This window comes from Camelus bactrianus, chromosome 29 (genome assembly GCF_048773025.1).
Source record: "Camelus bactrianus isolate YW-2024 breed Bactrian camel chromosome 29, ASM4877302v1, whole genome shotgun sequence".
Lineage (NCBI taxonomy): Eukaryota > Metazoa > Chordata > Mammalia > Artiodactyla > Camelidae > Camelus > Camelus bactrianus.
The window spans coordinates 13580034-13606746 of NC_133567.1; the positions used below are offsets into that span (position 1 = coordinate 13580034).

The 26713-nt window shown below is 39.2% G+C and overlaps 1 protein-coding gene across 10 annotated transcripts in view; it reads right to left on the reverse strand.

The window, feature by feature from the left end:
• Window positions 1-26713, reverse strand: part of EYA1 (EYA transcriptional coactivator and phosphatase 1) — a 284064-nt gene that overhangs the window by 42523 nt on the left and 214828 nt on the right. For all 10 annotated transcript variants that reach the window (XM_045504413.2, XM_045504411.2, XM_045504412.2 and 7 more), the window contains 2 exons: window positions 19400-19539; window positions 17990-18073 (listed from right to left, as the gene is read on the reverse strand). In XM_045504413.2, coding sequence (XP_045360369.1) covers window positions 17990-18073; window positions 19400-19539 — 224 coding nt within the window. The remainder of the gene's footprint in view (window positions 1-17989; window positions 18074-19399; window positions 19540-26713) is intronic.

Below are 26713 nucleotides of genomic sequence, written 5' to 3' on the forward strand. Positions count from 1 at the left end.
TCCCTACTTAATACCACCTAAAATCTATGAAATTCTGTAGGTTGTAGAAGAATTAAAAACAGTTTAGAAGTAAGTAAAGAAAAACTCCCATTGACTCTTTGTTTCATAGGAAACTGCTCACTCACAAGAATTCTAAGTATCAGTAAGCCTGCTGGAAAACAAATGCTCAAATACAGCCTAGAGGAGAATTAACCAGGAGGGGAATTTCAAACAGCTGTTTCTAAAACAAAACACCTGACTCAGGTGTGCACTTCGTCTAGTTGAGGCCAATAAAAATACACTGACTTGTCTCCTAACCACATCAATGAATCTTTTTATGTGTCAAGGCAGTGAGATTCACCGCGTTTATTTAATTGGCAATTCTGGCATTTATGTGCCATGATATCGTTACTTTTGAAAAAGGATTATTTCCCCCTGATATGGTTGCTTACTTATGCCACCCTCAAAAGAATTACTCCATTGTTTTTTAATGTGTACCACACTCTAACTCTTCTTCATAAATTACAGTCATGACTTGTGAGTCGGAACAGTAATAAATTTTAAAAGCATGTTCAGTTTTGTGGTCAAATATAACACAGATGTTGGCCTTATTTACCTTCTAATGTTTTTCTCTTTTGCTAATAGCTGTCATTCCTTAATAGTTTTCATACCTGCCACTCCATGATATTGTCAGGAAACACTGACTAAATCAAAAGAACAGTGTGATAGTTAACTGGGATGAGAGACTCTTAGAATTGGAGGAGGGATTCTAGTCAAGCGCAGTGTTGGTCAAACATCTTTAAACCACAATCCACAGTAAAAAATATATTTCACACCATGATCTAGCAACATTCCTCTCTCTCTTTCACACACACACAGACACAGACACAAACACACGCACAGAACTGAAATAGCTGAAACCTGAGTTTGGCAAAAGAAGGCTTTACACACTGTGTGGAGTGTATGCTGTCATTTTCCATTTCATCGCCCATTAATGTGTGCCTATAGTTTGAAAAGGAGGTTCTAGAGAAGGCTGACTTTTGATTTCAGAGATAGGAAAACTGACTTGTAACAATGCTGTGATTTGCTCGTGGTTAACAGCGGTCAGCGTGCAAAGCTATCTCACCCTACGTGTTTTACTAAAAGGAGACTTAGCCAGGACAGCAGGCAGACAACTGTGGCCACAGATACAAGTCAGATGTCGCAGAAGCTAACAATGAAGAGCTAATAAACTAGCCACAGCTTGATGGCTTCTTTTGGCATATTTAGAGGGAGAAAGAAAAGACATATTTTTTAGACCCAAAGTGAACATTAAAATCACCATGTCTTTGGCTTAATCTTACTCTTCTTGTGTTTTGCAGTAACAAATTCCAGAGCTGCAGTTGTGAAATGGTGGCTTTCAAAACACCATTTTTTGCTATATCACTTTTGAAAAATTATTTAGAACTTTGCCTCCACTTCAAAGAAACATTTCAAGTAAACCTTGTTGCCAAATGTTTCCATTCTTTTCTGAACTTGACTCCTCTGCCGTGTCTGCCACTGCTGTCTAATTTCTTCTTAACATTTCTCCTTCCCTGATGTCTATAACACCATCAATCTTTTCTGGGCATCTTCCTAGAATCTGATTATACATCACCTATCCCTTAAGTGATGTTGGTTGCTAGGACTGTTTTCATCCATTCCTATTCATACTGCCTCACAGACCACAACACACTCATGTCTTCATCCACCACCCTACTCCCCTCTATTAAATCTTAGACCTCATTTGTAGGTCCATATATAATCACTACTGGTCAGTTGTACTTGATACCATGCAGAGCACCTGAAACTCAATGGGCTGCAATTTGGATTCATCATATTTCCCTGGAAACCTACTGTTTTCCTATGTCAGGAGAATGGTACCCTACTGGCCCCAAATCTTGGCATTCTTCTAAAAAGCCTCTCTTTACTTCCATATCAACTCAATCACAATCTCCTGCCACTTGGACCTCCAATTCCATGCCTTCCTTACACTCACCATCATTTTCTCTTCCCCAGACATATATTTTTTTTATAACTATGTGCAGTAGCATAGCTCACTGGATCAGTCTCCCTCTGACATGAATACATAGAAGTCTCTGCTCAACTCACACACCCACGTCCTGCATCCCTGCACAGGGCTTCTCCCACTGACCTCCATCAGTCTGGAGTCTCCTCCCTGACTCCTCTCAGCCAGGCGTGGCAGCTGCTAGGTGTCACACCTGTCTATGCTATTGCAGAGCCACACCCCTGTATCTTGATCTCTCCATCCTTGAGACGGTGCACAATGCCTGGCGCAAGGGATTTCTCAAAGTTTGGCGGAGGAGTAAATGAATGAAAGTAATAAACAATGGGTGCTTCAAATAATTCTAATGAAGAAAAACTATTAAATTTGATCTTTAGTTAGTTGTCAGTGTTCAGTTGTCAGTAAAAAAAAAAAAAAAAAAAAAAAAAAAAAAAAAAAAAAAATCCCAGACAACTAGCTTAAGGCGAAAATGGACATTTGATTCCTAAAGTCATTCTATCTCCATAAAATAGTATTAAACTTGTTCATTTATAATTTGTACCTGATTAAAGAGCAGCCCATTTTTAGAATAGCTGCTTACAAAGCCTTATCTATTTGATGCAGTGGCTAAGACTAGCATAAGATCAGCATACAATTATTTATTTTTTAAACTCATCAGTGGTATGCATTACCACATCTTGCAAAATATATTCTTATGTGCTCTGCAATTTAGTTCCCTAGTAAAAATTGAATAGTTCAGTGAAGAGGCTCAAATAGAGAAAACACAGTCATATATTTTTATCATAGTCCTTGTTTAATACAAAAATTTACTAGAGTGTATATTTACTATATAGTGTAAATTTTCTATAGTTCTTATGCCGAAGAAATTCTATTAGCTGTTTCTTTTACTAAAACAAGACAGACAGCATCCAACACCACACACACGTGCGTGCACACACACGTGCGTGCACACACACACAAACAGGAATGAAATTTAACCCTGATCTTAAATTATTTTGATGTGATATAAAATTGTAAAATTCTGCTTAAAGTCATGAAAATAAGGTGAAGGAACTCACTGCAATGCTGGACTACCCAGGGCTGTTTCACATAAGTCAAAGATGGTTATGTTTATTGAAGAGAAAGCAACATTATATAGAAAAATTAACTATAAATGAAATCTGCTGAATGTGGACCCAGGCCTAAAACAATTGTTTTGCTTTCAACAACTATCCAGGGATCTTTAATTATCCCATTGCCTCAAGATCTTTTACTCCTGTTTCTAGAACACAGAACTGCCCACAGAGATTAAAGTTATCATCATCCTATATTCAAATTATCAGCATCATCCTTGGCCAGCAGTCATTCTTTTACTGTTTCTTGATTTTTTTTTCAGCCTGAGCACTGCACACTAAATCTTCATGTGATGAAAATGCTTTAAAAAGAAGAAAGAAATTCGAGAGAAAATTACTGCATAGAAATGTTGAAATGCCATTAAATTCATCCTCTAGGGAGACTCATGTCAGTCTTGAATTCACATGTTGAAATTCTATAATCTGATCTGAAGTAATGAAAGAAAAGGGTGCCTATAAATGCATGAGGGTATTGAACATTGGAAAACTAGGATATGGTCTGTTGTTGCCCTGCTTTGTTTTACAGATGAGCTAGGGCATTTGATAAACTTTAAGGGCCATTACAAATGCACTTTTCAGTAAGCACAATTCATAGTGATTCAGAAATTTAATCTCACCAAGACTCAACCACCAGAGGAAGACGTTGTTGTCACTGCAGGGCTGTCCCACAGATTCCACATTTCCATCTAAGAATTCTCTTAGGATGACAAATAATGAAACTCCTTGTGATCTGAGCTTACAAGGATGACATCCAGTGCATCTCTTGACTGAACTAGGTCTAACACTAATCCTAACACAAGGCATTAGCAGGGGTTCTCTTTTGCTACACGTGGGAGGAATGGAAGGAGTTTATTCTAAGACAATTGTGCTCCTAGCCTGCAGGCATGCACGGCAGAAGGACACCGGAAGTGCACAAGTTCATGGTGGTCATTCTGCAGGCTTTGCAGTCAGAGTCTAGATTGGAATTCTAACTCTGTTATTTACTAGATGGCTGATGGGCAGGTTCAGTTACTTAAATCCTGGGCTTCATTAGTAAAATAGGAATAAAACAGGTTTATTTGAAAGATTAAATTGGTCATATATTTAAACTTCTTAGCATAGCCCAGTGCCTGGCAAGTATTAAGCTGCTCTGCTACCACTGTCAGTGGTGGTGGTGGTGTTTCCACTATCACTAAACTACAACAATAGCTGCGGGGCAACATGTCCCCACTACAAAAAGATGCATTGACATTCTGCATTCAAACTGGATGCGAAGTTCATGATTTTTAAAGATAGGGGCAACCCTAAATTCCTCATGCCAATATTTTTCAGGTGACTGTGTTTTTAAGAGCCCAGTCATCAGCAAAGCTGATCTGTGTGGATGTTAAACAGGGAACATGCAGTGTGACCACTCCCAGGAGGAGTGCCATCAGTTCTCCCAAAAGATGCCTACCAAGCTTCTTATCACTAAGAGAGATGACCCAACTCTAGGAAACCAGCTGTGGTGTTGCCCTATACTCTGAAGATCTCGGAACTGAGGGGGAGGTGGTGGCATTTAGATAGGACCCAGGTACTGTATCAATTCAGTAGAAAACTCAAAGTATTCTTAAAAAAAATTAATTGCTTGCATCACCAATCAGTGTGACCTCCTTGGGTTGGACATAGATGCCTGTTAGTTTATTCCCTTTAATCATTAAAGGGTCAGATCTTGTGACAGGTACTTAAGCACAGCCCAAATCCATTGCTTAACAGTTAATTTACAAATAACTTAGGAGAATAGGTCTTGGCAAAATCTTGACACCACCCAGATTTATCAACAAAGGGCTAGTAGTGATAAATGGCAATAAACAGTAATGAGGTACATTCCAAATCTAGTACCTTCAATATAAAGACCCTGAAAAATTTCAGTGCTCCCAAAATGATGCTACGCTTTAGCATTTGATGAGTATCATAATTTGGCGAGGTCTTGTTTGTGGTGGGGTCAAAGGATAAATCTGTGGGAGTACTTTAAGGATATCAACTTCAGCTATCCTAACAAGAAAGGAAAGTGAGGTCTTCTAGGATTAGTTCTTTCACTAATAGCAACCCTGACTGAGTAGTGTGACTGACTACCAGGGAAAGGTATTCAGTTCCTCAGCTCCCTGATGTGAGCACAGCATTCTGTCCCTCATGTAAATAATTGATTACTTCCAAGTCACGGTTACTTTGTATATACATTGTACACAAAGCGCTGTTAACTATTATTCTTGCACTGAGGTTTACAAGGAAACTACCTACAGAGAAAATGCCTAAGGCCAGACCCCAGCCTCAAGGTGCAGGTTGGAGTTACCTTTAAAGTTAGCCACCAAGCAGCAGGCTCACCTATCGATTAATCACATTAGTTCACTAACTCAAAACTCTGGCTGATAAAAACTGACATTCACTATGCTGCTGAGAAGATAATAAAGTAATGTGGCACCTGCCTGAGCCACTGAAGGTCTACTAGTGGTGACCAGGAAGCCTTAATCAAGGATCTGAACTAGTACTGAATATATTCAAAGAGAGGAGATAGTTAAGAAAATCTCCAAATTCAGAAAGTGCTTTAGTTTCATCTCAAAACTTTGTCCCACCGAAAGTAGCAATGGGATAGTTATTTGCAGCACGAACTGTCAATCCTTTTATTTCTCATGTAGATACACATATACTTGGTTCTGTAGTTCTTGGGGGGTTTAAAAGAACCCTTAAACTCTTGAGTTTTCTCCTTCTTAATCAACTAACTTTGAGTCAAGAAGAAAGAATTTACAGGATAAGTAAGAATATCCTATGGATTGGTAAAGGAGACTGTCCAACCAGAAAGCCGAAGTTTAAAAAAGAGAACAACTAGACAGCAGGCATCTCTTACTGGAAGGATATATCCCACCTATGAAGTCTTGACTGAAATGAACAAATAAACCATCAAACCTGAATCTAATTAAGCTTCTCCATATAGCTACTACTAATTCATAAGAAATACAGGAGGCAAAAGAGTATGTGACAAAGGAACAGAGTGAAAATTGAACAGAAAGGAAACCCAGACTCCCAGGAACTCTGCAGGATGAATAATCTGATTATTTCAATAGAAATACTCAAAGTTAAGAAAAATAGACTGAGTGAGAACACACAGATTAAAAGACATAATATACATATAAAAAAACTGCAAAAAAAAAAAAAACTTATAGAACCACTGGAGAAAAATACTTTACAAACTGGGAACAGAATACAGAAAGAAACTATCTCAATACAGTAAAGGCCATATATGAAAAGCCCACAGGCAACATCAGACTCAGTGATTAAAGTCTGAATGCTTTTCCTCAGGAACAGGACAAGGATGCTTGCAGTTACCATATCCATCAGACCTAGTCCTGGAATTCCCAGCCAGAGCAATTAGCTAAGAAAGAAAAAGAAATAAAAGGCACTCAAACAGGAGAGGAAGAAGTAAAATTATCTTTGTTCACAGATGACATGGTCTTATATGTAGAAAACTCCAAGGAGTTTCTAAAAACTGTTAGAACTAACAAATGAATTCAGCACAGTTATAGGACACAAAATCAGCACACCAAAATCAGTTGTATCTCTATACACTTACAATGAAGAGTCCAGAAAGGAATTTAAGAACATTTCATTTAAAATAGCATCAGAAAGAATAAAATGCTTAGAAATAAATGTAATCAAGTAGGCAAAAGACTTGCATACTGAAAACTACAAAATGTTGCTGAAAGAAATCAAAGAAAACACAAATAAATGAAAAGACATTCCACGTTCATGGATGCAGATTTAAGATTAAGTTGACAAGACTACCCAAAGTGACTTATAGATTTAATGCAATCCCTATCATATTCTCAACGGCATTTTTTGCAAAAATAGAAAAATCCATTCTAAAATTCATAGTGAAAATGAATATATATATGTATATGCATGACTGGGATATTGTGCTGTACACCAGAGATTGACACATTGTAACTGACTATACTTCAATAAAAAAAAAATTCATATGGACTCTCAGGGAACCCCAAATAGCCAAAACAATCTTAAAAAAGAAAAAAATTGGGTCTCACACTTCCTGATTTCAAGTCTTATTACAAAGCCACAGCAGTCAAAACAGTGTGGTATGGAGACATACATAAAGACAAGCATAAAGACAGATATATGGACCAATAGAATAAACAGAGAACTGAGAAATAAACTCCTACATATATGGTCAAACGACTTTCAACAAGGGTGCTCAGATTATTTAATGAGGAAAAGACAGTCTTTTCAACAAATGAAACTGGGAAGACTAGATACTCCTGTGCAAAGAATACAGCTGGATCTATACCTTAGACCATATACAAAAATAAATTCAAGATAGATCAAAGACCTAAACCTAAGAGCAACACTATAAAACTCTTAGAAGGAAAGCCTCATGACACTGAATCTGGCAGGAATTACTGGCTATGACACCAAACCCACAGGAGCCAAAAGAAAACAGAGATAAATTAGACTACATCTAAAAACTTCTGTGCACCAAAGGATCCAATTACAATGAAAAGATAACCTATGGAATAGTAGAAAATATTTGAACTCATACCTGATAGGAGGTTAGTATACAGGATATACAAAGAACACCTACAACTCAACAATGAAAAAGCAAACAACCCGATTAAAAAATGGGCAAAGAAATTGAACAGAGACTCTCTAAAGAAGATACACAAATGGTCAGAAAACACATGAAAAGATGCTCAACATCACGAATCGTTAGAGAAATGGAAATGAAAGTCACAAGGAGATACCATGTCACACCCAATAGGATGGCTACTTAGGATTATTATGTGATCCAGCAATTCTACTTCTGGTGCCCAAAATAATTGAAGGCAGGGTCGCAAAGAGAAATCTGTACACCCACGTTTATAGTAGCCTTATTGACTGAGTGACCAAGTTGAAGTTCACACTGCTCAGGTTATTTTGTTGGCCATTTACATTGAGAAATATCATCGTTACATCTGCATTGCAAATTTATATTTGATCTTAACCGTCTTTTAAGTAAGCACTACAAAGACTGTTTTGAAGGGAGGTTTGCACTCATCCCTAATTTTCATTTCGTGGCTTCAATGGCAATTTAATCTGTTTTTAATGGCAAACACGATCCCTGCCCTCAACAAGCACCTACCACCCCCTTGAATGGAGACTGGTTCAAAAGTGCTTTTCTCAACCCATTTTCATTAACTTTCTCAAAATTCTATTTTTGGCTCGGAGGATCCGTAGTCCTTTGAGTCTCGGAATAGATAGTTTGAAGAAAACCTGTTTCCCTCTCCTCAGGTTTTTAGAATAGGATCCAGAATGCTTTCTGAGTGGAAAAATAAAATATTTGGTCCCTTCTCTAGAAACCTTAAAGCTAACCATTCATCGAATCATAATAGTATCTCTTCTTTTTATGTATTTTAAAAGATACATCACAAAACTTTTAGTTTTGGTTTAATGATGCTTCAATGCCAAATATTACATTAGATCTCATGTAGTTTAAAAAGAGTAACTATGAGTCACTTAAATTTCACAACAAAAACAGCTAAAAATAGCACCAAATGTTAGTAAGACAGCAGTTTCTCTGCGCTGCTGTGTTACCAGCAAAGCATTAAAAGAAAAAAACTGTTCCTGTTGTTAATGTGGCTCTGGTACCTATTTCCACACCCTTGCACGTTTTGCCCTTTAATTCCTTTTCTTTTACCATCTTATTTTTCTAAGGTGAAAAGCAAAACAACAACCCCCCCCCCAAAAAAACAGTAAAATAAACCAAGCAAATGTATAAAGCAATATAAATTTTCCAATTTAAATTCTTCATGTTGAGACATTTAAAAAATATTTTTAATACCTAAATCATTGTTTTAATTTTAGGCAGCCACGGCATTGTGAGTTAGTAACTGGGTTTTACTAGTGATATTGGGGGTTTATTTTACTGAAAGCCCCCAAATTAATTTTGCTTTTTATTTTTTATCTACTACTATTTCCAACTTACAAGTACATTTTCAATATATGATAAACGTCATTTGCGTCTCTCCTATTTGAATATCCCCCGTTGCATCTACGAAAGCAAACCTACACAGACTTCCGGCAATTGCTACTCTACTTTGAATCAAAAAGTATAATATATGAAGTTTGAAAAAAATGCTATTTGAAGAATTTATCTTAGGCTAGAAAGAGTTGCTAGAAGATGGCCCAACTATTTCAGAAAGCCTGACTAGTTTCCTGGGATATGGTACTTAAACATTTTAAATTTGTGGAATAAAAGATAAGGTTCCTAAAAATTCTGTCTGCACGGATCTTACGTGGGTCACTAAGCCTCCACTGGCAAGCAGTTACTGGGGGACAAAGGTGCCCAGGGAGGTGTGATGTTAAGGATGTAAGCAGGTTTATGAGAATTTGTTGGTCATTGTGAAAGTCTTATAAACTATGCTCAAAGCAAAACAAATCTTTGGCTAGGATCAGTCCAAGGAAAGGGAAAATACCCGTTTTGGACCCCTTAAGCAATTCCTTATTTTATTCTGATATTACAGCCACAAACAGGGCCTGAATGCCATTTAAAATAAATTCTCCCTATTAAGATCTTTTGTTTTGGAGGAAAAAAAAAAGCAGAAAAACAGGAATGGGCACTCTGCATCCAGGAGTGGCCCCATGCTGATTGCTCAGAAGGGAAGGATTAAAGATAAGATGAGAAAATTAGCTCCATTATTGGAGAGAAGAAAATAAATATGCTAAAATGTTATTTCTTTAAAAAATATTACTGAAAGTCTTATGTAAATGATACGTACAACCTCCGAGACCCAAAGGTTCCATTGTTTTCTCCCCACCTGTCTAAAGTTATCAATACCATCAATGGACTCAACTTTTTGCAATTTTATAAGGCCCTATCACAGAACAGCCGATGTGAAATGCCAAGTTTTAGGAGTTGGGCGTAGGTCTGATGCCAATGAAGAAATAATCTGGATTACTAGAATGTATACACATGAAAAATAAATCACGGTTGAATTACTGGCTGAATGATTTAAAAAAGAAAATATCCCAACTTGCGGTGGGGCTAATCAGGTCCTTTTTACTGATTAGATATGTGACACTCGACTGCTCTAATTTTCTCCTTACTTAAGAGACTCTCTTTCAACATCATGAAAATAATACCCAAGTAGAGCATAGGAGAAAGAACTTCACCATTCCAAAGATTAACTGTGATTGTGGAGAAACCCCAATGAGTCCCAAACATGGGACAGCTGCCAAGGAGTGGTACAAAGAGGGAGGAAAGAAAAGAAAGCCAGGGTAGATCTGGCCAAGTTGGCCTCAACACGTAGGGGCCCGCGCAGTGCCAGCAGAAAGCTTACACAGTGAAATCCAGTCAAAAGACCTATCCAGATTTCACGTGCAACCTCTCTCCTATCTCCTTCCTAGTATTACAGCCATTCTCTTAAGCCTTTGTTATTTCCCACCAGGAGAACCATAATAATCTCTGCTATCAGATCAATCTTCCGAACTGCACACATCCATCATGTCACTCCAATGTTTCAATATTGTTCATGGCATCGCCATGCCCATGGTGCAAAATCCTGGTACCCAAGGCTCCTGGCATCCCTCTTTTGAGGGCGATCAGAAGGCTAGATTATATTCCTGATGAGTGCTTCCATGGGCCAATCATTTAATTTTTCTGAAACATAGCTTCCTCTTTGGGAAAAAAAAAAAAGAGAAGGAACTAATTAGATATAAGAAACTAATTGGAGATGGCGGTCTGAAGTATGAAAGCTGAACAAAAGTGCAGTATTTTTATTACCATTACCACACTCTCTGCCACCTGTCTTCTGCAAGTATGAGTCTGATCTTCCAAACATACTTGACAGGTATCCAGCCATTTTGCCTCTCGTTTCCCTAAATGGTTATGCTCCTCTTCTGCCTCTCCCTGTCTGCTACCTGGAACAACACTTGCCCACTCTTGCCCACCCCTCCTCTGAACCCCCAAAGGAAGCAGTGATCGCTCTTATTTAGGGAGTGCCTATGAGTATTTTTCTAGATGCTGTATATTGTTTTCCCAACAGCCCTGTGACTGCTCCCATTTTATAGATGGGATGATTAAGACAGAACAAGTGAGACTTGCAGATATAAGATGCTTTTCCTGCCTCTGTGTAAGGGAAGTCCCAAGCTGGTGGTAGCTGGAAAGCTGTGGTGATTCATATGTGTTCACTGCCTTCCCTTTCACATATATGAATGTGAAAAATAGGGCTTTATTCAATAAGGTAGCAGGAACATGCATTTCGGCTATATGTCACTGCCAGTCAGGAGGGAGGGGCTGGCAGTTAAAGGGGAAGAGAACTATTATCAGGATAAGGGCAAAGAAAAGTGCTGCAGGAGGCTCTTTCAGCTTGAAACCCCTTTGATAGTCAAGAGCAGTGTGTTTTTGGTTTGTTCTGGGAGTTTAGATTCTATGTCATCTCATGGCATTGAGAAGTTCTGCTGGGGACCCTAAATTATTTCATCATTTTGATCTCACTTGGCATTGATCCATAAAGAAGAGGATAAAATCAGGGAACCATCCTCCGGGATTAACTGGCCATTCATCACTCTTCAGTACACCTGTCCCATAGCCTGAGGGTCCGGCTCTGCTGGGATGGCCAGAGCCACCACAAGGATTTGAAAGTGGGCTTTGTGTTTTACTCATTTGTCAAATATTTCTTAGCTGAAACCTGTGGCTGCTGCTGCCACCCATCCACCAAAACTCATTCTCTGTTTCTTCCTGGCCTCACAGTGAGGCCACATCTCCTGGTCTCCTCTGCACTGAGCCAAGGGGGCAGAGGTGTGCACCCTTCTAAGCTCGGCCCATCAAGCCTGCCCTTCATGCTCCCCTCTGCTTCTTCTCGCTGTGGGTTAGAAATCTGACAGCGGTCACAGAAGAAGCCTCAGGAGCTTCTGTACATGGTGAGATGTACAACCATTATCTGCATTACCTAACCCTGCCCAAACCAAGCAACTGGGAAAATCCACCCGAGACCCTTCAATAGGAAAGAGGTACATTTCTACTGTGTTTAAGCTATGCGATTTGGGGCCTATTTGTTACAGCCGCTTCACCTACCCTGACAAATGCATGTGCTGGCTTGTGCTTTATTGGATGTCTGCACTGAGTTTCCAGTCTAGGTGACCACAGTGTGGCTGTCACTGAATTGTCCTGGTGTCCTAAAGGCAGGAGTAAATAGAATCAACACAAAGGTCAGAGCACGATCTAGAGCAGCGGCAGGCAAACTTTTCCTTTGAAGGGACAGACAAAAAGTATTTTAGACTTTGCAGGCCACATAAAGTTTCTGAGACAAATTCTTTTTCTTTTGTCTGAGGCTGTTCCTGCACTACCAGGGCAGAGCAGAGTAGTTATGACAGGCATATAGCCCACAGAATCTGACCTCTTTATTACCTGCCTCTTTACCAGAAAAGTTTGCCAACTCCTGGTCTAGAGGTCCCAAAAGAGAGATCATTCTGTATAAGTAACCAGATCCTCTAGAGCCCGAGGAGGATGCTAGCTGTCCAGCCACTCTGGTGCCATGCTATGAATTCACCATCTACATCAGCCACCATGGAAGATGGCTGCCTCTCAACAGATTTTGGACTTTAGTGTTGCATCCTAAAATGGGGTAAGAACAGCAATCCATACTGGCTAGCTGGGGTGTTCTGATGAAATGGGTTAGATAAACTACTGTCGAACTTTTCTTTCATCAGTATGCTGAATGATCACAGTACTACACTCACTAGGGAGGCTGAGTTCATCTAAACTCACTGTGACAAATGGGACCCTCCTAGAAGCCTGGTGTGTTAACAGGCAAATGCTTATTTAGACAGCAGATACAAGGTTAATCAGTGACATATACTGTTTTTATTACTGGATTATTGCTATTAATAAGACACGGTGCTGAGCCCTTCAAACTCATGACCACAACTTGAATCCTTTTTTTCCCCTCCAGCTTTATTGAGATGTTGTTGACATAGCTTAATTCTTAAAGCAATTCTGCAAGTAGCCAGATTTATAGAAGAGGAAACTGAGGCTCAGCATGGAGAAACAATTGGGCCAAGGTCAATGAACTGAAAATTAGAGCTTGGGTCTGAGTCTAGCTCTCTGTGAATTCAAATCTGACGTCCTTCCTATACACCAGAAGGCATATGACAGACACATTGGTACTTCATAAATGTAAAGATACTACCACGTATTACTCACTGGCCACTATGCCAGGCTCAAGAGTTTTTGTTTGTTTGTTTTGTTTTTTCACAGTCAAGGTTCAGCTACACTAAAATTAGAACAATACGTATTCTCTGTCGGACTAGGTGCTAAGTGTTTCTCACATCTCTAACCTCATCTAAGCCTCAGTTTCCTCATCTGTAAATGGGCTTGGCAATAGATTCAGAGCACTGAAGCTGAGTTAAATGGGCCCTGGGCACATAGGAAATTCTTAATAAGCAGGGCCTATAGTTAAAAATGCAAAGCTTTATGCTGTCTTAAATGTTCACATTTAGGTTTTCTTGGAAAATGAGGGGCGAGCGCTCAATGCTTTTAAGGACCACTCTAGCCCAAATCCGTATGATTTGTTAAGCAACAATAGAAAGTCTTGAAACAATCATGATACTGGGTACCTTGTGAAGTCCTCCCCCAAGGAGCAAACCATGCTTGGGGCATCAGCACAATACTCATTGGAAATATAAATTTGGGGTCTGTGCTTTGACGTTAACAACTAGATTATGATATTGCCTATTTCAAGGAGAAAATTCAATGGAAAAAAAAAAGTCAAGACTAGTTTTCTTCAGCAAAATTGGAGAATCTGGATTTAGTTGGAAAGCCACTTTACAAAATGTATGAAAAACAACCAGGATAGATATTATTAACAACAACGTAATATACAGTAACACCCAGGGGCTTCATTTTCCTGCTAATATGCTGTTTCTCTTTCCTAAAACCTGACCTGTACCCAGCATCCTTTTTTTGTTCCCATCACCTTTGTTATAAAACAATACTTCCTTATAGCACCCAGCATGCCTGCTTCCCACAGCTAGGGTTACATGGAAGGTGGGACATTCTCAAACGTTTTTTGGTACACATTGCTGTAACATGCTCTAACTTTGCATTATATCAACCAGATCCCGTATCCCCTTACTGAATGGCCTACTCATTGAGCAGCCTAAGCTACTGTGACTAAGCTACTTCTCAAGTATCTGGTTCCCATAGAGACAGAACAGCTATCACATTGTCAGGCATTCATGTCTTTGTGTGCCTGCAGAGTAAGGCCCAGCCACATGATCCCCGACAATGGCCAGCAACATCCTTGAATCTGTGCTCCAAGAAATGTGGCTTGCCCCTGAACTGCTTTCAGACTTCTCTCCTTGTGCCGAGTCAGCAAGAGGGATGCAAGTTCTGATCAGCTTGGTTCTTATTATTCTTTGGAAGTATCCTTGTTGATCTACACATTTTTACCAGACACAGTGATCAGATTTAAGATTCTAAAGTTCTCTAATAAACAGAACACGGAGCAAACTTTCTTGCATGCTACAGGCTACTATTCAACATCCTCAGTGACGCATCTTCAAAAGTCAACCTGTCAGGATAGGGGGTGTCCCCGTAATGAGATAACAGCTGACCATGAGCAACCAGCACGATGAAGATGCTCACAAACGTTTAGGAAGAAATCAAGCTAAGTGTCTGAGGAGCTTCTAACCCTGACATCTGCAGCTCTCACCATGCCCACATGTCCTGGGCTCACCTTCCAAGGACCTCCTTGCCTGGTCCAAGGGTCCAAGTGGATGTCTAACAGGCACCTCAAACTTGTCGAACACTGAACTTTCCATTTCCCCTCCAATTAATTCTTCCCCATCTCAACAAATAGTTGACTACACTCCCAGTTGCTCAGGACAAAAACCCAGGAATGACGTTTTCACTCCTATTACTTATTGCTCAACAGCACAATCCAATTGAATCCCAATTCTCTATCTGCAGTAGAATCTGTAATCCAATCAGTTTTCTCCATCTCTACAGCTAGTGCATCAGATCACCCCTAAGACCTCCTCCTCTCTGTTCCCCCACCCCTCTTTCCCTACCGTTAGTTCACACACAGCCAAATCAATCTAAAAATCTAAATCTGATCTTGTTATGTCCCCCCTTGAAGTCTTCCAATGACTTCCCATGGCACGTGCAATGAGATCAGCCCTGTTGAGCATGGCTGGGAGGCACTTTGCACCTGCCCTCATCCCAGCCCACATCTTTCTTGACTATGCATCTCCATCACTAAGTTCGACACCACCAGCCTCTTTATCCCTCAAACATCAAACCCTTTCCTGCCTCCACACTTGCTGTTTCCTCTGCTTAGAACATCCTTTCTCCTGATGGTCACATTATCAATCGGACTCTTCAGGTCATCCTGACCTCAGGCTCAAAAAGTCATACACACAGAACAGACATAATAAACAAACTTATGGTTACCAGGCAAAAAAGAGGGTGAGAAGGGATAAATTGGGAGTTTGAGATCTGCAGATACTAACTACTATATATAAAATAGATACACAACAAGTTTCTACTGTATAGCACAGGGAACTATGTTCACTATATTGTAGTAACCTATAATGAAAAAGAACATGGAAAGGAATGTATGTATATGTACGACTGAAACATTATACTATACACCAGAAACTGACACAACATTGCAAACAGACTATACTTCAATAATTAAAAAAAGAAGAATAAAATCACCCAAGCAATGAGTGCAGAAAACAGAATTTAAACTGGAGAAAAAGAAAGTCACGCACAGGAAGACCTTCTCTCAATCAGGTTTTCTGTGGCCACTCTCTCCCCAGGCCCCTTCAACTTATAAACAAATGGTAAGCTTACATTTAAACATCTCAAATCATCCATACTTAAAAAAATACATACATTTGGCTTGAGAAAATTACATAAAACTTTTTATCACATGCCCTAGGAGGAGAAAACTAAACAAACAAAATACTATTGGTTGAAGTCTCAAAATACTAATGGTTGACACTTGTAAAAATAAAATTTATGATATTTGTTTAGGTATTGTCAAGAATCCAAATGAAAACTCTAAGCTGCCAGTGGTTTCTAGGTTAGGTGTGAATCCCATGTGTAAACCAATCATTTACAGCTAGAGATTGATGTGAGGTCAGTGGGTCATGGGATGTTCACCACTTTGCTCTAAGCTGGCCCCTTTCAATGGCTAACAGTGCATGGATGGAGACAACTCTCTTTACGTCAATTTGGCCTCTAGTGACAAAGCTTTTAAAGACTTGAGAATTTCTAAATGGTTTTCAAATGTTAGTTTCCTAAGTGTAAGCTCCTTTCAACACTTGTGTGCAAGTTCCAGGAGCCCATTCTTGACCTTAGGAGTTAGTTGGAGGAACATTAAAATGGTTCAGCTAAGATGATCTTCAAGAGGCTTCCTACTAACCACACTGACATTTCAGGCTTTTAAAGGAATAGTTTTGAAATCAGGATATTCCTAGTACTGAGACAAGGAATGATAGAAGAAATAAAGCAGCTAATATTTATTGACTCCTTCTATGTGCTAGCTTCAAAGCAGAGACCTATTCTGAATGATTGAGTCTATGGCTTTATTTTTTTTTTATAATCTGTGTTTTTGTTAACTGTCTTCCTCTCATAGAAAATTTGTTTGACAATCAGATGGGGCATGTTGAATTTTACAGATATCTTATTTCTCATCGAAATTCAAATGGTGGAATATTCTCGTTCTCACAAATGTGCGTTTTTCCAGTTTTTTGGATTAGGTATTTCTTTAGGGTTATGAGAATGAAGGCAGTACTGTGAAGCTCAGCTTATAATTCCTCTACTCTCACTTCCAGATACCTACAAATCAGGTGCTCGATATGTAATTATTGAAATAAATATCTGTTGAAAGAATAAATACCTGGATAAAACCTGTAGTGAGAGCATGCACATTTCATGAGTGTCAATTTTAACACGTAATTTTGATAAACATCTGGAGTCACCAAAACACAAGAACTCAGCTTCTAAGGCTCAAAATCAATAACTTCAAGGATCTATGACTTGTAATATTATTTCTTTAAAGATTACAAAAACTGAGAAATACCATATTCACAGGGTAATTTCAGAAATAACTAAAGGCACTTTAAACAACATGATTTTTTTTTGTGCGGAAAAGGTTTATGAGGCCAGCAAACAATCAAAAAGAATTTCCAAAGTTTTGGGAAATCTAATACAGAAAGAACAGTGAAACTGAAGTTCTATTCATGGAAGATGATCTATAATATTATTGTTTACCTGCACCATCAAGATAAGTATTGTCACAACTCAAAATTGGATGTATTGGTCCTTTGTCATTCAGAGGCCCAATTTTATTAAGCATCATGTAAATTTAGCTCCACAGCAAAGGGACTAATAAAGACATTCATAACAGGTGCTTTAAAAATAAAATGGTAACACTGCCAATCACTGAAGACAGTATCAAGTGAAATATCTGCTTCATGGAATACCTCAAGAATAAAGAGAATAAAAGAATGTGGCAAATTAAAAAATATAACACAAAAGACCTTTCTATGTCATCTATATATTTTAATATTCCATCCTAGAATAGCATTCAATCACCTTTACTCATTGAGGTCTGAAAGAATGAACGTAATTACATAAATATTATCTCATTTTTAAGAACCCAAAAGAAAGAAACTTCTTCTGTTCATTTACATTTTTTTTTTGCCTCACATATATACTTGACTATCTCAATAAATCAAGTTACATTCAAAGTTAACCACATTCCCCTTTGGACAAAAAAAGATTCAATTCTAGGCATATTTACTCTAAAGAAATTAAAAACGGATGCCTCTTGGTACTCACCCTCCCATATCTGTTGGCATAGGACCCAGTAAGCAATGAATGGAAAACAATGATTGTCTCGTCCAGGTCCCAGATGAACACCCTCTACAAAGGAAGAACCAAATCAGTGTGTCTTTCCCTCAGCTGAAAAACCTGATAATCAGTTAACTTCAACATGAAAAGCTAGTCTTGAAACGGGAGGCAAATGAAAAAACCTGAATTTACTATTCTTTTTTTTTAAACACACCTGTTCTAAAGAGTATCTCCCAGCTTTTCTCAGATGGGATCTCAGATGAGGTACAAGAGGATACACATGTTGGCAAGCCTGATATAAATACAGGAAAGAAATACATTCTTCCTACTTCCATATAGCTTCTCAGTCTAAGTTCTGAAGAAATGGAAAATGAGCTAAAACGAGTCTGTTTATAACTTCTGAGACAGAGAGGGGCAATCCATTAAAAGTCATTCAACTTATCGTTTCCTTGTCTCTGATCTCAGCTCATGAAGAAGTGTTAAAATAACTAATCTGATGTTTTATTCTTATCAAGCCAAGTATTTAAATAAATAAATAAGTCACCCATAGAAACTAAAATCTTACATCATCTATTCACCTTATGTTACCTATGGGGATGTTATCAAATGGATGGTATATTATTCCTGCCTGATTTTGTTCAGATTTCAGATAGTTAACAACTTAAGCAGACACATCCCACAGGCTCTTGACACACTCTTGGGGTATTTGAAATTGAAAAGGTCTCTGAGATACCACAAAAGGAGTCCCAAGCCTGCTTTTCTCCTTCTCAATCCCACTCACACCAGTACATATTCATATCCACAAGTTTTGCTGGACATTGTTCATCTTTTCAGCCAAAATAATCATGTTTTCCATCATCAGATTTCACTTTGGCAGTAAAAAGAAACTTAACTGCAGTGGATTCAAGGCTATGAAATCTACCACCCTTTAAAGTTTTATGTAATCCCTCCTGCTTTTGAACTCCACCAAAACATAAGGTGATAATCATCTCTGTTTAGAATATTCTAGATTTTTTCCTTTCTCGATATATATATGTATGTGTGTCTTTAATTTCTAAGTGGATTTTATTAAGCGTTTTTTGTACAATCCTTAATTTTAAGTGGCAACAACACAGAGCAGTACAAGAGAATTTGGTCAAAGCAGAACTACATGACTGATTATGTTTCATTAAAGAGAAAAAGAAAACAAATGCTTTACGACATAGCTACAATGGAAGAGAAAACAGAAATGGATAACTGCTTTATCTTTAATATGGAAAAAAACCCAGTTTACTTATAGTTAATACGGGAGGGGGGAGTGGGGGGAAGCAGTAACAAAGGCATTTGGACACCCTGATCACGGCAGGTGTAGAACCACAAGACTCCTGGCTACTTACTCGGGGGCTGGCAATGACATACCTCCAGATCAGAGTCCGGGGGAGGCGAAGGGTTATTGTTTCTTCGGCCCCGCCCACGTGACTTCCCATCTGAACCTCGTCGCAATCGATCAGAGTCTGAGTCTTTAATGGGTGTTGACGGGCTGTGGATCGTACTGTACTCTGTGGAAATACAGAAAGAAATTTCATCTCTTGGTTCTATCACCACTGTGTCAAAATTAACCTTGTTTTAATTCACAGGGAAGTCTGAAGGGTCAAGCACATTCCATTCTGCTCCAACTCTACTTTATCTTTTACTTGCATTGGTAAATAATTCAAGAGATATATGATTTGAGACTTAGTGCGTGATTAGAAATAATTAAAATGTATTGTAAGGTGGGAGTCACCAGGTTGTACTAAGATGCATAGATTTTCTTGGTGGTTTTGTGTGATGAGACAAGGCTCCCCAATCCCCATGTCCACACTGCTTCTCTCTCATCCTACAGATAGTACCCAGCCATACCAAGAGGTTCACACGATTGCCTTACCAGCCGCTCCCCCACCTACAAAAAGGCTTCTGGTTCATGGAAAGAAATAGAGAAAAACCTCTGGGCCAGGGAAAACTGAATCAGACAGATTTTTTTTTTAATTTAAAATTCTCCATTTTCTCCCTTATTTTATGTGGGAATGAGGGAGCGGCAAGATGAGGAGAGCTGATGTATGTATGAGCAACTCTGTACTCTGTACAGCATTCATCACAGGCTCTTCCTGTGCCTCAGACTCTGAACCAAACATCCTAAACCAGGCAGCACCTTAAAATTACTCATCTGGGAAACTCAGAGAAACCACAAAAATAATTGTATAGAAACCACAAAATAAAAAAACAACCCACAACCAGCTCAGAGGAAGAGCTGGGCAGTGGTTGTAGAGTTGGGGAAACTCTTATCCTGTTTCCAGAATAAACAAAAAAATCATCTACTCTTACCCCTTAGGTATTTTTTTTCCCTTAGTTCATCCAGTTCACCCATCAGACAATCTCCACCTCCCCAACCTCCAGATGTGCTGCCTCTGCCCCCAGACCTCTTTGCTAGATCACTTAACTAGATGTGGGTTAGAATCTCTCAGTCTAACATCAAGAGTGATGATTCTCACGGGGACGCTGATGTTACACTGTACCAAACAGAAAACTATGGACAACAGCTGAAGACCTGGCAGCCTTTACTAACATACTGTCAGCCTTGATTCTACCAACAAGGTCTTCCATGTGTCACATGGTGGGTCATAGTTTTACCTCCAAGTTTAAGTGCTTCTCCAAAGCCTTGTGAGTCAGGGTAGATAAGAATGGAGTCTGACAGAGTAAATTTTGTTTTGAAATCATATGAAGTCCTATACGTCCTGTTTAACCTTGAAACCTAATTGATTCTACCATTTTCAGACAAGACTCCTGCATGCCCTCTGGCATAGCAAATAAGACAGCAAACTTCTTCACAGAAGCTGGATATATGCTCCTCATACCCAGAAACCACCATGATGATTTACAAGCCTATTGGTTAATTACAGCCAGAAATTTCAAAACAACTCCACTCGATGGTCAGTTTATGTAGTTATTTGGGATACACTGTTGCGCTAACTCATCTCATAGAACCGTTAGAATGCAGTGCTGGCTGGTCAAAGTTAAGCGTTCTCTAAGCCTACATTAGACTGTTTTCCTGTAGAGGTTGATAATGGCATCTTCTCAAGATGTTCCAAACCAAGCTTCTCCCTTCTGTGTTCTATAAAGAACTCAGAGCTCCAAGTAAATATATTTTTTTAAGGAGTTCATTAGATTTCAAGCTGTGTTTTGAAGAAAAAGTCTCGGCCTCTTTTTTCTTTAAATATTCTGCAGTCTACATCTCCATGTGGAACCACCTGACCTAGAATACACACCCATCTTCTTAATCGTTTCAAAATGGAGCATATGCTTTGCAACTGGCACAGTTGGCATCTAATTTGACCTGTATTTCAGGTGCTTTTCTGAAAGGTCTATCTTGACTTGTGAGCTCTTCAGCTTTTGGAAGTTCGTATTTGAGAAACAGCTAAAGACATCAAGCAATGTGTCTTATCACATTATGTTTTACACCTTGACTTTCAGATAGTTTAGAGATAATTTTGTCCTCAAAGCAGTTTGTCTTACCTAGGTTTTCTTAGCCTAGATGTCCTCCTATTGATTGCTTATTCCCTTATTTCTTGGTGTTCACTTCTTTTTCCCTTTTAAAAAAACTCAATTAAATCTCTAAAAATATATACCATCTAAATTTTGTTTGGAAATAGAAAAGCTGTAATTAAATCAATTACTCTCTTCTGCAAATCTCCCCCCAAACAAAACAAATTCAATGATCAAAGCATACAAGATTTTTATATCATGTTACCTAGTTTTCCAGGTGAAGAAAAAAGCCCTAAAAGATGGACAATTTGACACTTTGAAATATTAAAACACACACACACACACACACATGCATACACATGCACACTTTACAGGCCTCAACTTATCAGAAGGAAGATGAAATTTAAATAATGCAAGCTAGTTAAAAAAAAAAAAAAAAACTCTTTCTCTTTGTTCTATGGGGTGGAATTAAATGCTTCTTTTCTCCTAACCAGCTTTTCTGACTCCTACTTCTCCTTCCTCCTACTCGTGCAAAACAACCCAACAAATAATTTAATCTAATCCACCAACATCTCAAGTTTCATTAAAATCCTCTCCAAACTGTTCTTTACCCCCACTGAGATAATGGGTGTGAAAGTACTCAGAAGAACATTCGTTTCATTTAACAAACACTGACCAAATTGTTTACACTATTCTAGGCACTGTCCTAGGAGCTTGAAGTCTAATGATGTACCAAACTGATATGATCCCTGCCCTCTTGGGGCTTAAAATTCAGAGGAAGGCATTAATTCATGAACAGAAATGAGAAATTACAAAACAACATGGAAAGGGTTACAAAATGGGAAAGGTAGAATGCTAGGAGACCTCAGAGGAAGTCCATCTAACTCAGATTTGCAAGGTCATGGAGGCTTCCTCATGAGGAAAGCCAAACTCACCAATAAAAAGAGTATATAAACATACTCCAAGTAGTCGCATGAGCATGTGTGAAGGTGCGGAAAAAGAGAGCATTTTGAAAAACTGAAAAATAATCCATCTGACCCGAATCTATAGAGGTAGAGTGCAGAGATGAGGCTGGAGTGTCAGGAAAGAATTCAACAAAGGAGTGATGTAACCACACTTACACTCTAGGTAGATGACTTGGCTCCTGTGTGGTGAGGGTACTGGAGACAAGTGAAGGCTGAGAAGAGGAGACCAGTTGGGAGGATAACTCAGTCATCCAGGTCAGGGATGTTGGTGGCCCAATGCAGGTAGCAGGGATAAGGGAGAGTTACAGAGTTGAAGTATCATTTGGAGGTGAAATCAATAAACTAATGGGATAAGGAAGAAGGATGATGCTCATGCCAGTGGCTGGGCAACTGGGCAGACTGTAGTACAAGTATGGGGCTTGGGAAGGAGGAGGAACTGTAGGGAGGGAAGAATGCAAGTGAGAATTTAGGTCCAGCTTTGGATATACTGAAATCGAAGAGTCTGTGGCATTCGAGTAATGATGTCCCCTAGGCTGTTAGACTGCTCTAAAGCTCAGGAGACAAATGCGGACTGAGTTTAGGTTTGGAAATTGACACCACGTATAATGTACTGAAAGAAATGGGTGCAATTAAAAACAGGCAGTGTGGGCAAAAGGGACGGGCGGAGGACAGGCGGGGTATGAAGGAAGACCAAGGTCGGTGCGTTGCAGAAGAAAGAATATGACAGCAAGGAGAGAGGGGTCAGTAACTTCAGATCAGCCGAGAGAGAAGGTAAAATAAAGACTGAATCCAAGAGTATTTTAGATTTAGAGTCAAAGAGGTCTTTGGCACACACGGCGAAAGTATAGGTTTGAGAAGTATTTAGGTAGATTGGTGGGAAAAAAATGAGACAGCAGAAGGCAGAAGAGTAAGCAGGGGGTAAAACGCCTAAAATGTACTTATGACCCTAAAGTAGCCAAATCCAAATCATTATTTTTTAGTCTGCAATCTCACCTGACCTCTCTGTGACCGTCCTGACACTCACTCCTTCAAACCACGTGTCCATGAGAATAACCCGACTTCCCTTCCTTCTGCCTCTCACCCTACCACTCACCCTGTTCCTTCTCCCTCTCTTTGGGTACTTTTCCCTCTGCCCAAAGCTTCCATGTTGGTGTCCTCTCTATCAGTGATACTAAAAGTGCTGATCTGGGACAAAATAAGGAGTTGGCATCAAGCTGTTAATCAGTGCAATGTGATGCTTCCTTCATCAAAAAGTCTTGCTAAGATTGGAAACAAACAAACAAAAAAGCTCGAGTAAATGGTGTGCTTAGTGATAGTTACATGAGGAAGCAATCCCTTCTGTTCTCATGGACTAGTAATAAACAACTGGTGGACAGGCAGCCCGTGGGTGGACTATATTTTGAGAAATACAGTGACCTAGGGTTCCCTCGATGGTCCTCTATCTCACTATAGGCTCTAAGTGGTTGGTAGAGTCTGTAAGAAGATTTCAATAACTTCCAATTTGATGATTCTAAAGCTTTACCTTCTCATCTCTTGATCTGACTATCCTACTATTTGCCAGACCTCCTGAATAATCCATGAACACCACAACTCATGTCGCCCAAACTGAATCCTCCTCCTCTGTAAGTCTGATTAATGGTACTAACATCCACCCAATTTCCAAGCCAGAAATTCCTTATTGGCTCCATCAAATCAAAACCAAGTTCTGCAGCTTTTCCCTCCTAAATACTTTTGCTCCAAGTTTAGGTTTTCATCATCCTTTGTCTTGATTCTTGCCACAGGCTGCTTCCTAGCTTGCTACCTGTAGCCTTTCAGCTACTGTCTGCACCACCATGACAATGAGCTTGAAAACCCATCAATGCTCCAAACTCCAGTGTGGAACAGGAAGGAGAGTCTAGATATTAGGACTCTGAGCTGTGGACTCAATGGCCATATTTCACATCATGACCCTACTACTTACTAGTCGTATGACTTTGTTCAAGTTATTTTCCTTTTCTATGACTCAGTGTCACTATCTGTAAAGTGGGAATAAATGAAATAACAATACCTTGCAAAGTTACTTAGAACCAAGCATGGCACTAGTAGAAGAAAAGTCCCACTGAGTCCCTCTCTGACTCCTGGTCTCTAACTGCTCTCCCCCCTTCAGTCTGCACTTCAGACACCCCTAATTATCTCAGCTCTCTGAAAGTGCCACACTGTTCCCAGACTTTGCACATGCCCTTTGCTTAGAATGGCTTTTCTCCATACTTACCTGTCTTCCCTTGACCTGTGAAATTTCTATTACTCCCTATAATCAAGCTCTAGCATCTCCTCTGTGAATTCTCCATCTGAATTATGGTTCCTATTTTGTATTTACACTTATCTCTCTGACAGGATTATATAATTTTTGCAACTGTTTATGTTCACAGTGGATAACAAGTTGTTTGAATTATTTTAAGCAAATGTCCATCGCTCCTGCTCCCAGAGGACAGCCCTGGTTGTGTTCGTTTTGCATTCTGAGAGTGCAGTAAGGGTCCAGAGAGCAAAGCAGACATTAAAGAAAAATCAAGGATCAAAAGAATGAGTGTTTCTCAAGTTTAGCTTTTATTCTATTGAATCTGTAAAGATTATCTGATTACTTCTACTAGCAAGTCAAAATATTTACAAATGGGAAATCGTTGTAATTCTTTTTAAAGCTTATTTAAAAGTTAATGTCTACATATCCAATCATAAAATATTAAAATCTACATAAGATCATTGAAATTCTGCATTTGTAAATACTACTAAAGAGTTCCATAAATCCTTCAATATTAAAAAGGAAAACAGAGCTGCGACTCAGAAGATTCTATCTAGTTCCCCTGAGCTCACAACTCCTACTTGAGCCTTGGGGAAGTTACCTCCATAGTTTTTAGTCCTCAGTCTCCTGATTTGTCAAATTGAGGACACGGCCTAGATGACTCAGCTTTAGGTGGACAATATTTACCAAATCTCACTAGCTGATAGCTTCATCTCTCCCTCTTTGTTATCTTCAAACTAAAATGCCTTGGCCAACTCCAACCCTCAGACACCAGCGGGATTTACTGCCCAGAGCATCTATCTGGCTTTATTTCTCATGCCTCCCTCAAAGTGTTACCTGGTTTCTTACATACATTACCAAATAGTGTTCAAAAGGATTGTTATCAATTTCCAATGTATCCATTTTGCCACAGCCTTACATGCACTGGTTGTCGCTGTTTTAAAGATGTCGTTACTACCTCATTAAGCATAGAACAGAAGTGCATGGTTTTAATTGGGAGATACTGGAGATGCTTGTATGCGTGTGCCTGAAAATTGTATTTCCCTCTATGAACTGTCCAAATCCTTTGCCAAATTTTTATATTCCTTTACTGATATATATATATAAAAGTTTTAATGCTTCTTTCATATTTGCAGATACTTACCCAAGCCTGAGCTCCTCAGATTATGCTTATATTTCCTCCAATTCTGTCTTCCTTCACAGAAATCTTTGACTTTGATGTAATCCTGCTGCATCGCTGGAGGGGTCCTTGCAGATTTAGGGGTCAATGTTCACATTTATTCTAAGGTTGCAGGGAGTTTCTGATCTAACTTTACACTCCTTGGGACCACATATGCCAGGGGTACTTGGAAGGGAGGCAGAGCTCAGGGTTCCTGCAGGACCCTTTCTCTGTGCTTCGGGAGGATGGAGTCCCTCCTTACTCAGTTCTCAGTCTAATCGAGGTGAAAGATTACTGCCCTGAAACGGAATTAAGTAACCCCACTCCCTGCAGAGAGGAGACTCTTGCTACATGTGTAACGACATGGAGTTGAGGCCAGGGGAGCCCCCATCTCTGGCTAGACTCTGAACTTATGCTAAAACAACACAGATTACAAAATGAAGTGCAGAGCTTTTGGGGAAAACCTGTATAAAGATTATCTGAATTTAGTGAACATGAGACATGGTAATCAGCAATTATACAGTTGACCCTTGAGCAACCTGGGCATTAATCTGCCCATAATTTACAGCCAGCCCTCTGTATCCACAGTTCCTCCACATCCACAGAGATGCAACCAATCTCAAGACTGCACATAGTGTTTACTGTCGAAAAATATCTGTGTATAAGTGGGCCTGCACAGTTCAGGTCCATGTTGTTCAAGGGTCAAATATATTCTGTGTGCTACTATGGAGGACCAAGATGAAAAGAAAGGGGTTTAATATTACTTCCCTAAAAGCAGGTATTGTCATGTCTGAGACTCAAGCCTTAAAGGATTG